Raw genomic sequence first — 15,936 nt, 5'->3', positions numbered from 1 at the left:
AATAAAGAGTTGAATCACATCGGTTACACATCCACATTTTTACATAATGCCATATTAGTGACTGTTGTATTCTGCTACCGATGTGATTCTGCAATTTGTATTTGGGGTAAAAATGGGAGTTCATAACCCACTTGAATCAAATGTATGAAAGATGATATGTCATGAGCTTTGTAATGTTTTGAACAACCAATAAAAAAAAGAAATAAAGAGTTGAGAATTTGAAACTTCTGTAGACTATCAAAAATAAAAAGCAATTTTCCATTAACTATTCTAGAAGATATTCTAAATTATCCTTCTATTCCTCTATAAAAAATGAGTTATAAAATCAAGTGTGTGCACATCAAAAGTAGAGGCGGGGTTGTGGCTCAGTGTAGAATGCTTGCCTAGCACATGTGAGGCACTGGTTTCAATTCTCAGCACCACATAAAAAAACAAATAAACGATGATACCATGTCTATCTACTATTAAAAAGTTTTTTAAAAGTAGAAAAAAATATTATGGTGGTATAAATTATAAAAAAAATCATATCTCTTTCTCCTCTATATTTTATAATATTAATTTTTAAATCTTATGAAGCTTGCAGTGATTTATTTCCTTCATGTAAATAAATATTTCAATGATTTGGTGTGTTTGTAATTTTGTGGGGGTTTTTTCCCCTAAAATGGGTGCCAAATTCAATAATCAATAGGCCCCACAAAACCTGGAACCACTCATGACATAATTATTATTATCCTCATTGAAGGATGAACAAATTGAAGTTCAGAGCTATCAACTAACTTTCCAAAGTTACCTAGATATTAAAAGATGGGCCATGCACCGTGGTGCATGCCTGTAATCCCAGTGGCTTGGGAGGCTGAGGCAGGAGAATTAAAAGTTGAAAGCCAGCTTCAGCAATTTAGTAAAGCCCTAAGCAACTTAGCAAGACCCTGTCTCAAAAATAAAAAGGTCTGGGGATGTGGCTTAGTGGTTAAGCACCCTTGGGTTCAATCCTTGATACCACACATACACACAAAAAGGTGGATTATGATTCTAAAAATCACATTTTCAGGGCTTGTAATTTAGCTCAGTGGTAGAATGCTTGCCTAGCATGCCTTGGGTTCCATGGATTCCAAGCATCAAAAAACAAAAAACCAAAAAAATATTTCAGTCTCCAAGACATTAAGATAGGAAATACAAAGAATTATATACCATTGGTTATCTGTTCATTAAAAAAATAAAAACTTATGACTATTGAAATCATAATCTCTTGAAATATGGTTTCACTACATATAAAATAAGGAGGTCCTATTAGATCATCTTTAAATTGCCTTTTCATAACTAGGCCAATGGGAGTTACCTGAGCTCAGTACTGGCTGGAGGAAACAGCTACTTAACTCTAAGTTTATAGTAAACATTGAATACAGTTATCTTAAAGGAAGTAGAGAGCCAGTGAAAGATTTTCAGGAAAGGAACATGATAGATCTCATAGACTGGCTAAGCTATCATCCATTTCCAATTTTTTCTCTCTTACCTATCTCTACTATTGAAGCTAAGGAAGGTAGAAGTTCACATCCCAAGTCTCCCTTGTGATAAGGATGGTCATGCTAATACAACTCTGTCAGTGTTTTCCTACTTGGAAAAGCTTCTAACAAAGCTTTTGATTTTCTGACTCACACAGGACTTACTCCACCTTTTACCATGCTGGCTTAAATCAAGCAGGTCTAAAACTATGTCAGCTATCCTGCCATCTTTCCCATGAGGAAAAGACCAAAATCATCCCAATGACAATATTAAACTACTCAGAAAAAAAAAAAACCCACAGCCATCTCCAAATTTCTTGTTATACAAGGTTATAAGTCCATTTAAGTGATTTAAGTTGGGTTTTCTGTTGAGTGAATATCTTACTGCCTAATAAAAGTTATAAGAAAGCTGGGTGTGGTAATATATGCCTGATTTGTAATCCCAGATACTCTGGATTTGCAGGCAGGAGGATTGCAAGTTTGAGGCCAGCATGGGCAACACAGCTAAAAAAAAGTTAAAAGAATAAATGTGGGCTGGGTATGCCTGGCATATGGGAGGCCCTGGATTCAATCATTAGCACCATACAAAAGTATAAATGTGTACTCTAGAATGGCATTCTCATGTTTCTGTGGAAGCTAGATTAAGAAATGTCAAGAATGAAGGCAGGGAAGCTTGTTAGGAAGCTATTATAGTACTCCAAGAAAGAAAACCAAGAGTGTGGATAAGTTAACTACAGTGGGAGAAGTGGAAGAGACACAGCAAGCTGGATGAAGAAGTTTGCAAATGTTTTCTCTTTCTAGTTTGAGTGACAAGAAGGTGGTTGAGCCATTCTCTACAGCAGATATACGAAGGGATTGATAAATTCAGCTTTGAGTATATTTACTTTGCATTGCCTATGGAATGAGATTTTGAAAATGATGAAAAGATGGTTGGCTATGGATCTTAAAGTCAGAAGTAAAGTCTAGATTGCAGAAACTTGGGTTTGATAAATACCATATAGAATAGTGCTGACCAACAGAACTACAATGCAAGCAATTTATGTACTTCTAAAGTAAAACTAAATACATAAAATTAATTTTAATATTTTATTTAACCCAATGTATCTAAATTTCAACATATTATCAACATAAATTAATGTGATAATTTACATACTAAGTCTTTAAAATGCAATGTGTATTTTACACTTAAAGCATATATCAATTCCTCCAAATGCCTTTTTCATCACAAATACTTGATCTGTGTATAAATTTCATAAAGTCACAAGTGAAAAAGTAGAGTCACATACTCAAATTATTCCAAACAGTTATTCTTTTACTTTAGTTTTCATATCCATGCTGAAAAAAAATCCCTTTTTATTTTATGTTTTAAAAATATTTATCTTTTAGCTGTAGTTGGACACAATACCTTTATTCCATTCATTCATTTTTCCATGATGCTAAGGATTGAACCCAGGCCCTTGCATGTGCAAGGTGAGTGCTCTACCATGAGCCACAACCCCAGCCCATCCTTAAAAAAAAAAAAAAAAGTAAGATTTGGGTTTATATTTTATGGATGCTGCTGCTGCTGTTTCAATTTTATAAAGTAAAGCTGTCTGCTTTCCAAATTCCAAAAGATCCCCATACTAACCAGTGCCCTTTGGTTTATTTAGGACAAGAAGGATGAAAGGGTTTTCATGATGGAAGTGCCATTTTTATTTTGGGACTTTTCATGTACAAATCACAAAGTGGATGAGCACTTTATGGAAGTTTAAATATTATGCCCTAGCCAAATTAATGTATTTTACCCACCCTTTTGGGGAGAGAAGACCCATGCCTATAAAACTATTTCACTTGACAGGATGTTTCTACCCACAATAAGTAACTTCAACAACTTCCAACAGTAAGGTGTCTCACTTGGCTTCTTTTTTCTTTTGGTACTGGGGACTGAACTCAGGGGCACTCTGCCTCTGAGCCACATTCCCATCCCTATTTTGTATTTTATTTAGAGACAGTGACTCACTGAATTGCTTAGCACCTCGCTTTGGCTGAGGCTGGCTTTGAACTCAAGATCCTCCTGCCTCAGCCTCCAGAGCCACTGGGATTATAGGTGCGCACCACAGCACTTGGCACATTTGGCTTTTAACATGGGAAAGTCACATAGGCTAAAGGTAAAAGTTAATTTTCAAAAACAAATAAAATTCAGTCTATAGGTATGAATATATACCATTCATCTTTTTTAAAAATAACTGATTTGACTTCAGACCAAAAGCATTATCACTTTGAAACCATTTGAGTAAATTCAATAAATTTTACGCCAATTTAGTATTAACACTGATTTCAGAGTTGGCTGAATAAATTGAAAAGCAACTCTAAATTCATCAATAAAGGAGTTTTCAAAATTTTCTTGTGGTTTTTGTAGTAAATTTCCATAACACTTTCAAATACATTGAAAATCTTGTACACATTGGTTCATGTTAAAAAAAAAAAAAAAAAAAAAACATGTGCTAGGCGTGATGGCACATGCAGCTTAGAAGGCTGAGACTGGAGGATTGTAATGAAGTTCAAAGCCAGTTCAGCAAGAAGTGAGGCAGTAGGCAACTCAGTGAGACCCTGTCTCTAAATAAAATACAAACTAGGGCTGGGGATGTGGTTCAGTGGTCGAGTACCCTGAGTTCAGTCCCTGGAACCCCCTCACTAAAAAAAAAAGTGTGGGCTGGGAATGTGGCTCAGTGGTAGAGTGCTTTGTTAGCATGTGTAAAGCCCTGGGTTCCATACCCAGTATTATATACACACACACACATATAAATAAATAAATATATAGACAGATAGATAAATAAATAAAATTATTTGCCAGGTACAATGGCATAGTACTTTAATCCTATTGACTCCAGAGACTAAAGCAGGAGGATCACAAATTTGAAGCCAGCCTCAAAGTGAAACCCTGTCTCAAAATAAAAGTAAAACAGAGTTGGGGATGGAGCTCAATAGTAGAATAGCTAGGGGTTCAATTCTCAGTGACACACACACACACACACACACAAAGAAGAATAAGAAAAAGTGTAAGATTCTTACTAATTTTCATTGTTTAAAGATTTGATTTCAATGTAAATTCTAGTATTTGTCTAGTTAAAAAAAAAAAAAAACAGTTTTTTTTCCCCTAGCCTTAGAACTTCAAATTTAGATCCTTCATATGCCATGTGATATTGGGGAGAAAACAAAACTACCATTTTTGTTCTTATTAAGTACTCTCCTCCCATTTCTGTTTCAAGAAAATCCTGAGCTGAAGTTAAAAGTACATTAAATTTTGTATAACTCTTCCACAATTTCACCAACTGGCAGAGCATGTAAGATCACTAAATTCATTGCCCTAATTCATTGCCACACTGTCTGCATTTGTGAACAACTACTTAAATGTTCTATAACACTTGTCATAGAACCCATTTCAAAAAACTGAGCACAGGGACTGGAATCGTGGCTCAGCAGTAAAGCGCTCGCCTAGCACAGGTGGGACCTGGGTTCAATTCTCAGCACTACATAAAAAAAATAAAGGTATTGTGTTGTGTCCATCTACAAAAAAGATTCATATTCTCTCTCAAAAAAAGAAAAGAAACAAAATGAGCACAAGTTGGGTATCGTGGTGCACACCTATGATCCCAGCTACTCAGGAGATTGAGACAGGATGATTGAAAGTTTGGTATCAGCATGGATAACCTAGCAAGACTCTGTCCCGAACTACAAAGGGCTGGGGAATATAGTTCAATGGTCAAGAGCACCACTGGTTCAATCCCCAATATCAAAACACAAAACAAAAAATTGAGCAAAAATATTTTCATACTGCATCATGCAATAGAACAAAGAAATAAGGAAGCTGGGCATGGTAGCACACACCTGCAATCTAAGCAGCTCAGGCTAAGACAGGAAGATTGTGAGTTCAAAGCCACCCTCAGCAATGGTGATGTGCTAAGCAACTCAGTGAGACCCTGTCTCTAACAAAATACAAAACTGGACTGGGGATGTGTCTCAGTGGTTGAGTGCTCCTGAGTTCAATTCAATCCCTGGTATTAAAAACAAACAAACAAACAAAAAAAAAAACAGAAAGAAATAAGGAAAACACCAGGCTTATTCTTTGGCTGTGTATGTGTGTGTGGTGCTGGGTGTTGAACCCAAGGCCTCTTGCATGAGAGGCAAATGCTCTATTACTGAACTACATCCCTAGCCCCCATCAGGCTTATTTTGAAATTCCAAAGAAATACAATTTTTTACCTCACCTAGCCAGAGTGTTCTCTATTGTGAAAGGTTTTTTTTTTTTTTTTTTTCCCACATCTAGTTGAAACTCCCATCATGGCACATGCATGTATTAAGAAATTCATTTTGAAGACTCAGCTTACATGGCCACATAGACAGAGAAGTCTAAAACCCCAAGAACAGGTGGAGCTGGAGGGTTGGGCCGTGTTGGATGCTGCATGACATATGTAAAAGACTAAAAAAACAGCTGCATGATTATTTTTTAGGTTATGAATTTAAATTACTTCCTTATAATTTTTAAGTCCTATGAGATAAAATATACTTAGGATTATTAATTGGGAAGTATCTCTTACATACTCACCTAAAGCTATCTGCAACTTTTCAGATTTTGAATCAATCTTTGATACTGTTAGGTACATATTGTATAAGCAAGTGATGGCTTAACTGAAGGCCCTGCGTGCCTGTCTCAAGTACTGGGAATCAAACCCAGGGACATTTTACCACTTAGCTACATTCCCAGACCTTTTTGTTTTCAGACAGCGCGTCTTGCTAAATTGCAGAGGCTGATCTCAAACTTGCAATCCTCCTGCCTCAGCCTCCCAAGTAGCTGGGATTACAGGTGCGTGATGGCGCTCAGCCCCTGCATGTTTTTATAAACTATCTTAGGTTTTACTCGTAATTTTCTAACAATTTCTACAACTACATAATTTACTATTAATCCATCTAAAAACTAGTTCTCTTTAATGCAAGAATTCAAGATGTTTTAAATTCATCAGGCCAAACTTAAAAGCTCAGATCCTATAAAAATTGTTAAAAATTTGTCTTGTTAGACATTTAATTCTGATTTCAGATGACTAATTTTATTTTTTAATTGATACATAGGAGTACATATTTGTGAGGATACAATGTGCTAGTTTCTTTTTTGTCCTTAGAAAGGTAATTTGTCTAATTCATTTTGCACTTTCTGAATACAAAGTAGATATGAATACATTCATATCTAATTTTTTCTTAATTATCAGCTTGCTTTTCTGCCATAGCAAACTGCAACTGCCATTCATCATGAAATCTGCAATATATCTTCTTCCAGTTTCTTTTTGTTAGCTGTTACTGATATACTAGCTTCTCCATCTCTACTTATTCTTTTTTCAGTATGTCTTCATTTTAAATTTAAAAATTTGTTGATATTCATGTGAAAACTAGAAAAATAATTATAATCAAAATAAGCATTTCAATTTAATCAGCAATTGATTTACATAAGTATCACTATAATTCCTGTGGTCTGCATAATACGTTCAGGAAAAACATGGTATAATGTTACATCATTGTAGAAAAAATAATTTGTATTGATCTGTCTGTTGTCAGACTTAATTAGTGATATGTTTATATGTAATATTAGAAATGATACAGAAGTTTGACAAGCATACTACAATCATATTTTATGCAAGGTAACAAAGGAAAATGTGTTCCCAAAAAAGTTATGCAGAAAAATATTTTATGTTGCTTCAGTTTTTACAAGATTAAAATTAAATAATTCTTACTTCCTTAGTCCTAACGAACTCATCTCAAGTGCCTAATAGTCAGTCACTGAAGCTAGTGGCTACAATACTGTATAGTGCAGGTATAAAAATGAGAAAGACTAGAGCCAAAAGGCTTAGTTTTTATCCCATTTCTCTTTTATTTGATAAAACTTCAAGGTTTAGAACTTAGATGTGAGTCACTTTTTTTTTTTGTATCCTTATTTAATGTAAAACAGTGCAAAAAGTGTAAATGGTTGGAAGTTCTATATAAGACTTTTTGGAATATATAATGACCCATTCTAGCAGACATGGGTCAAACTCTAAAAATTTACAGTTCTAAAAACAATTATCATCAGCTTTATCTCTTTAAAGAATGTCATTTAAACAGCAAAATGCTGATAATAGTTTAACTGGCTTTCAAAAACACTTGTAAAGGATGTGTGGCACAAAACTTACAAATGATAAAAACATAAAGGATATTTTTTACTGTAAGTTTCTTATAGCCAGCTAATTCTCATAGAAGACTTTTGTTGATTTTTGTCGAACTCTTGTATCTGTGGCCAATCTATGGTTGCAATTTGACCAAGATTTTACAAATGGAGTTGCATCCCAATCTGCTAATTCCTTCCCCAATAAATTTATTGTCATTAAATCAGATATGTGATCTATTGTTAAACTGTTTCTCACCCTTGTACAAATTATATTCATCAAACTGAAACCTCTTTCAGCTTCAGCATTATTGACTGCGATAGTGCTAACTATCTTCTTAGCTTTTTGTATAGTTGTAGGAATTGAAACATTATCTGATTTTATATTATTATTTATAAATTCCTGAAAATCATTCAAATCAATTTTGTATTTTAAAATTTCACACAAATGAGATAATTTTTTTTCACCAGCTGTCCATGGTAAAGTCATTTCTTCATAAGGCCATGTGGAAGGTTCTAGCAAATCAAAATAATTAAAAATACTTTCATTATGGTTTCTATCAGAAAAAAGGCGTAAGTTCATGTGTTGAATTATATTTTCTAGCAACATATTCCTAGGAAGAGCATTAAATTTATTATTCTTACTAAACGGAATATCTCTAAACTTCTCTGACTTAATCAAATCTTCAACCTGTGATTCATATTTTCCAGTATCAATTTTTAAATTTTCCAAAGATCTTATGGTTCGTTTGATCAATTTTTGTGCTTTCTGAATATTAGTTGATCTTGACTGTAATGCAGTTGAAAGCAAGGAAAATTCTTCAAGAATGTCAATCATCAAAGCAAGGTCTTGTAAAAAATTAGTATTAGCTAACCTCTCTGCCAAACCAGAATAAGAATTAGAAAAATGCATATATAATACAGGATATGCACGCCATACAGCAGTAGCAGCTTGTAAACTACATGCAGCCCATCTTGGTCCCATTACCCGACCAATTTTAATAATTTCAATTTCAAGGTCTTTAGCTACAGATCCTAATAGCTTGGTTTGATTTGTATTAGATTGATGATAAAGAGAATAAATTTTATCAAGAAATATCTTAAAATGATTAACTTGTTTTATTTCAGATACTGAATCATCAAGTGACAATTGCAATCGATGGTTTAAACAGTTCCACATAATGATTTCAGGAAATTTTTCTAACAATTTTGTACCTATACCAGACTTTCTTCCCAGAATCAGGTTAGCACCATCAGAACAAAATGCAATTAAATTTGCTTTCAAATATTCATTTGTAAAGCCATAATCATTTAAAGTAGTCAATAATGTATTTAAAATGTACTCTGCTGTGGTTGATACTAATTCTTTTAAAGCAACAAATAATGTAACAGGTGCAGGAGCTGACTGAATTGCGCACTGGAGATAAATCACAAGGGTGCTTTTCTTTGAAACTGTAGATGTCTCATCAATTATGATACAGATTTTGGCTTTCTCTTCAATGATATTCTTAAATATCTTCATCTTCATTTCTTTTGCAATATGTTCTGCTATTCGTGTTGCACTGTAGCGGGTATTTAAACAATTGACCTCTCCATTTTTCTCCTGTAATTCTATTGCCCCTTCAATATCAGATAAAGGTCTATTATGTTTTACTAAACTGTAAACAGTATTGAAAACTTTTACAGTAGCATCAATATTTTTATTATTTTGTTTAGGCACTATATTAGAAATTGAATCATTAACCGATTCCTTTAATAAATCTTGAATTTTACCATGAGCTTTAGATATATCATGCTCCCTAATTTTTTTCCGCAAAGAAGCTTGTCTGGTAGTTTTATTACTGCCATTAGGGGTTACTAAATATGAAATCCATTCCTTGGATACATGGACATGCTTTTCTGCTTTCGATCCCAAATGCCGAACTGTTGAACAATCCTTACATCCTAATTTACCTTCTTTAATTTCAAGCCACTTATACTGTTCTGTAAACATAAATGCTTGTTTTTCATTCCAACAATCTGGAAGCATAAGATTATCTATTTCTTCCTTTGATGAACATGATGGCTTTTGTTCAATGATTGGTTGTTCAATACATTCTAAATTTGGTTCCTTTGACTTAGACAGTCCACAATGATTTTTGTTCCTATCATTACTTTCTGTGTCTGTTTTAGCCTTCTTCACATTTAAAAAGTGCAAGATGTCACCCTGTCGTTTTGGCATTTTAGGGAATAGAACCTGAAAAATAATTTTACATGTATAAGTAAAATTCATGATAACATTTGAAAGGCTAATGTAAAATGTTCTCTTAGTAATTTATTTAAATAATTTTAGAAATAAAATTTAAACTAAAATGCTTACCTTGATGTTCATTTTTACCTATAACTTCAATGTCACTTGCTATTTCTTGAAAAATCCACTATCAGATTTTAAAAAACGTCTATTGCCAACAACAGTATCACAAAATCTGACTATGAATGTTTCATTATGATCCAATTCAGTCAGAAACACAGGTCACATGATTTGCAAATGAGTGTAATTCCAATATGAAGAGTGGGTGGTATTTTCATTTACAAGAATAAATAAGATGAAAATGAAACAATGAAGACATATGTTAGACTTCCATTCATTTTTCAATGACAACATCAAATCTTTGCTGAATTAACAGTTTTCAATATCACAAGGCAATTTCCTCAATTTGTTGTGCTACACACATTTTAGCAGTTAAGAAGAGTCATATCACATTCTGAAATTTAATCTGGATTAACATTTTATCTTTTGAGTTTAGACCACCAACATATAACAAATCAAGCCCTGATTTCTATTTTCCCAATTACCATGAGGTAAATACTCCTTTTTTGTGGTACCAGCACACTACCTAGTGTGGCATTTCTATCCAACAGACACAACAGATGCAAATAACTTCAAGTATACAGATGCTAGGATATGATGAGTTTGAGTATTAGGTTAAATGTAATGATAATGTATACCATATATTTATATACTTTAATTTTGAATAACGGCTATGTTTATAGTCAACTCACGAAATTCCAGAAAAATCTAACAATAGATTCTTATAATACAGTTCAAGGACCTCCAGCACACTATTACACTTACTAGAAGAACTGAAACAGAAATATAATGTGCTTACATCACTATGGTGCAGGTTAGACTCTTCATCATCACCACAAACCAGATCAATGTATTCAAGAACAGGTCTCGACAGTCCTTCCTAAAAAAGAGAGTGGTAAATTTATGTTATTAACAATCAATTAAACTCACATTTACAATCAGTGGGGAGTTTTTGTTTGTTTTAATTAAAATTTGCAAAAATTACTCTGAATAAGAAATCTTGCAAATGGCATAGACAGAAACAAAAGAGGCACAGGAAAAAGAGAGTATATAAATATGTAATAATGACAAAAGCCAGCCACAAAGAGCTTAAATGTACACAGAGGAATAAAGCCATGTGGCTTCCTTTCGGAACGGGCAACAGTACAGAGACAGTATTAAAAAAGACACGGATTTAATAGTACAGCATTTAAAAACTGGAACAGTTTTATCAATAATGTTTGAGATACCTTAAGCTCAATGATTCTTCCCTCCCCCCCTTTTTTTTGGTTGTAGATGAATAAAATACGTTTATTTATTTATTTATTTTTATGTGATGCTGAGGATCAAACCTAATGCCTCACCCATGCTAGGCAAGTGCTCTACCACTGAGCTACAACCCTAGCCAAAATTCATGAATTTCTTCACCCACACTACCCCTAAACTGTTAAACAATCAAACAATTTTTTTTTCTATCCTTTCTTTACATACACAATACTTTCCTTCATAGATGAGGCCATAAATATCTCAAGTTAAAATATTAGACTTTATCCAAGGATAAAAGATCAACAAATAATGTTAAGATAGGAATATTATGAGAACTCTGTTTCAAGAAGATTGATCATATAGGAGAGTACTGAGCAAATACAAGTAAGATAATCCAAATAATCAATCCAGGAAAAGGCTAATATGGTACTAAAGTAAGGTGATGGCAAGGAGAACAATGAGGAAATATACGTTTTTTTTCCCTAAATGCATACTATAGTTTAATAAAATTTATATCAAAGATAAGAGCTCTTTTTGTATTCCCCAATCAATTTTGTCATTCCTTTATTTCAGTATATTATGTTTAATTTGGGGCTGAATACTTAGCATACCACAAAAAGGATGCTGTGCCACAATGTAGAATAAAATCAAGGGGGGGGGTGAAAAAAATCAAGATTTATATGAAACAACTAAGAAATAAAAATCAGAATATCAAGAATTAACATATTAACATTCTTTTCTGTATCTGTATAACCCTTAAGAAAAGAACTAAATCCAGCACCATATAATCCGTAATGGAGGGTACTATAAAAAATATTTTTAAAAAAGCAAAAGCATATCCTAGTGGACTATAGGATGGTATTACAGAATAAAGTGATAGATTCTGTATCTAAATGCATTTTAAAATAGAATTAAAGTCAATAGTCTTTTTCTTGGCACCATTTAAATGCAACAGGAGGGCTGGGGATGTAGAACACTCATTCAGCATGCTTTGAGGTCCTGGATTAGATCCCCACACAAAAAATAATAGTGACAATAATAACAATGCACAAATGAAACAGGAATTTTTTTAAGTACTTTCTGATATGCAATTTCCTTTACAGCATATCATTTATTTCCCATCTGAGGCTATCAAGCCTTTGATCCTCTATTTGGAACAGGATAAAATATGAGGTTCTCATCTATTCAAGACTTTGTATGCAAAGATGCAAATGATTCTCTACATTTAAAGCATATCAACCCTCCATATCCATGGGTTCCATATCTATGGATTCAACCAACCATGGATTGATAATATTTTTCATAAAATAAAACTTTTTTAATCAAAAAGTGTCCACACCGAACACGTAAAGATTTTTTTCTTATCATTATTCCCCATACAATGTAACAACTACTTACATAGAATTTACATTGTATTTGTTATTATTTGAAATCTAGAGATGATTTATACCTATAGGAGATTGCGCAGAGGTTATAGGAGAATACTAGGACATTTTACATAAAGGGTTTGAGCATTCACAGATATTGGTATTAGAGAGAAGCCTAAGAACAATCCCCCACATAAGCTCAGTCATATATAAGCTCAGTCAAAACTTAAAATATAATTATTCTTCAGGGTATTACACAAACTTACACCTATTTATTTTTCAACCTTAATTGTAGATTGTTTTTGTGTTTCTCAAGTGAGGCAGACAGATCATAAAGATGATGTGTGTCATTCCTACTGAGAATTGCACAAAACATTATCAAGATCAGAACATCCCAATCACTCGTGGGATAGTCAGGAAAAATCAAAATTATTTTTCCTAAAGACCCATGACATCCTCTTTCCAACTTTTTTCAGTACAAAACAAAACTATGACTCTTCGATTTCCAGTTACATCACTTAACTAATCACAAAAGTGAAGAGTAAGCATACTACTTCTCATGGTACCCTCAAATTTATAAAGGTTCTAAGTATCAAGACTAGAACACCATATTCACTATTCATGTATTTCAAGAAAGAATGCCAGGGCTAGGATTGTGGCTCAGTGGTACAGCACTTGCCTAACATGTATGAGGCACTGGGTTCGATCCTCAGCACCACATAAAAAATAAAGATATTGTGGTCATCTATAACTAAAAAAATTATTTTAAAAAAGAATGCCAAAGATGGGCTGGGGTTGTAGCTCTGTGGTAGAGTGCTTGCCTAGCACAAGCATTGGGTTTGATCCTCAGCATCATATAAAAATAAATAAATAAAAGATTTGTGTTCATCTACAACTGAAAAATTATATTATAAAAAATGCCAAAGATATGATTTTGTGAACACTTTCTACATAAATCTTATAGAACAAACAACAATGTTAACTACATAATTGTCAGGGAGCAAATTTTGTTTGACTTAAAAAAATAAGTGACTTCCAAAGTCAACCTAAACTACTGCCACTAAAAACACACAAACATCAGACAGGCACTCTATTATAAAGAAAAACTATACAGACTTAATACAAACTAACTGATCACATAACTCAGTAAAAGAACAGTTTTGAGGCAGAACTGTTTTTAGGTAGCTGAGATACTATGATAAGCAAAGCCTTTGTAAAACTTTAACAGCACTGAATGAAAATCATCCCAAAATATTTAGGGCATTTCCTTCCATTTTCCAAATCAATGCTTTATTAAGTGTGTTCAGAGATTCAAATGTCCTGAACTTATTCAAAAATGGAGATTCCTAAGCCCGACTTTGAATTTCTTTCTGACTCAGTAAATCTGGAGTTGGGCTCAAGAATTTGAAGGTTTCCACTTCCTAACACTTGAAAACTACTGCCTGTGGCAAAGGACAAAAACAGAAAAGATAGCATGCTCCTGGTGATGCAGGATTCATTATGTGCAATTGTTGCACTATGCTGTAACATGATGATCTCAGAGGTTAGTGAAGTCCTCAAGCTGAGTTCCTACACACCTTGTTTTCCACCTCTCTCCCTCCCTCCTAGACCTGTGTGTCACCTTTGAGAAGGCATTCTTGCCCCCATTTAAAATCACACAGTCTGTAAGTTTACAGAGACCAGAATTTTGTCTAGAGTAATCATAAAATGGATCCAAATGAGGGCACCGGAAACCTCAATAAGAGCCCAATACGTTCAATAGGCCATGCTCTTTGTGATGGCTATTGTGGTGGTTCAGATACCTTTCCTGGTAAACTCCTTAATCCTACACCATGTCCCACAGTGTCCACCACCCAGGAGACATCCTTACTATTCGTTGAATGATGAATGACCAGGTCAGTAGAACTGCACAATGCCTTACACAGTCTTTTACTCTGGGAAAAACCCGATTATCAGTAGCTACTTACACTAACAAACTGAATGTCATCTTCGTTTTCATCCGTTGTTGATTCAGATGCCTCAGGCCCAGCTGGAGGGGCAGATTCTATTATCTACAAAAATAAGCCAAAACATGCTTATCTATTCAGCCACACACTTGTAGGGAGAGATTTTTCCAAAAAGGACGATTGAGACAAAAGCTTGGACGGAAACTGAGCACAAACGCACGCAAACGCCACGAAGAACTGAGTCGAGGGAGCTCGGTTTTGCTAAGGCGTCGTGCAGCTGTAGTGAATGGCCCTGGAAAAGGAGTGACCAGCGCTCAGAAGGTCCCCACCTACTCCAGGAGCAGGGATGCAAGCTCGCTACCCAAGGGCAATCCTGACTTCAGCCGTCGCTGGGCTCCCGGGGCAGAGCGGCGGCAGCAGGAACTCGGGGCCAGTTCAGGGGCCGGGGGCGGCCATTGTTGCCGCAGGTTCCCGGGGCACGCAAGCAGCAGGCCCGAAGGCCCCGCTCCGCCCTAGATGCTGAGGCGCAGCGCCCCGAGGCTGCGGCCGAGCACAGGCCTCAACCCACCAATCTCGAAACCCTCCGCGGTTCGGCTCCCAGAACGCGAAGGCCCAAGGCTCTGCTACTCACCTCCGACCCTGGGTCTCCCATTTCTCCAACGGCTTGACAGCACCACCACTACTGCTGTCCCTGCCGCCGCCGCGACTTCCCTTCCCACCTTGCACCGCCTCAAGGCACCACCACTTGCCACAGCGTTATCTCTAACTGGAACTCTGGTCAAGCGCAACCAGGTGCAAAACCGCCAGAGAAGGAGGAGCGGCCCTCCCTGGCCCGCTATCTCCGGAGCCTCTGGCTCTCCTTCCCCGCACCTCGCAGGATGCTGGGAATTGTAGTTAAGCCAGACACAGAGCCTCCCTGCGCGTGGGCGCTGAGTGGGAAAGGACCTTGGGCTTCTGCGCTTGCGCCCCCTCTTTGCCGTTCCTCTCAGAGGGAATGACTGAGGGGTTGGTGGGGGTGTTTTGTTTTGTTTTTACGGACATATTTGGTCTATATAAAGATAAATGTGATTAAAGTACTTCTTCGTTGTTTGTTCAGATATTGCCTTAGCAAAGTTATGGCCCACCTCTTTCAATATTACCACAAAATTTTAGTAAATAGATGAAATTTATGAAAACAAATTTTAACTGAGAACATTCTTTTAAAACTTGTTTCCCCCCTAGCCTTAATAGCCTAGGGCCACTTCTAGTTGATAATTCTGTAGCTCCAGAAATCACTTTTGAGATTTTGATGATGACTTACAATGAGCAAACTCGTACAACTGAGGAACTATGGGACATCTCACCATTCAAAGGATAAGAC

General features: G+C 35.4%; 1 protein-coding gene across 11 annotated transcripts in view; it reads right to left on the bottom strand.

Moving 5' to 3' along the window:
- ZNF451 (zinc finger protein 451) overlaps positions 1-15,458 on the bottom strand; it is a 143,213-nt gene extending 127,755 nt beyond the window's left edge. For all 11 annotated transcript variants that reach the window (XR_014022340.1, XR_014022341.1, XR_014022342.1 and 8 more), the window contains exons 1-3: positions 15,208-15,458; positions 14,598-14,681; positions 10,818-10,898 (exon numbers count right to left, since the gene is read on the bottom strand). Coding sequence is in view for 7 of the 11 variants with exons in the window: in XM_081296589.1 (XP_081152715.1) it covers positions 10,818-10,898; positions 14,598-14,681; positions 15,208-15,228 (186 nt within the window). In the remaining 4 variants the exon portion in view is untranslated. The remainder of the gene's footprint in view (positions 1-10,817; positions 10,899-14,597; positions 14,682-15,207) is intronic.
- Positions 15,459-15,936: the final 478 nt, after the last annotated feature.

This window comes from Spermophilus citellus, assembly GCF_964194105.1.
Source record: "Spermophilus citellus genome assembly, chromosome: 5".
Lineage (NCBI taxonomy): Eukaryota > Metazoa > Chordata > Mammalia > Rodentia > Sciuridae > Spermophilus > Spermophilus citellus.
This window is presented reverse-complemented; position numbering and strand designations above follow the sequence as displayed.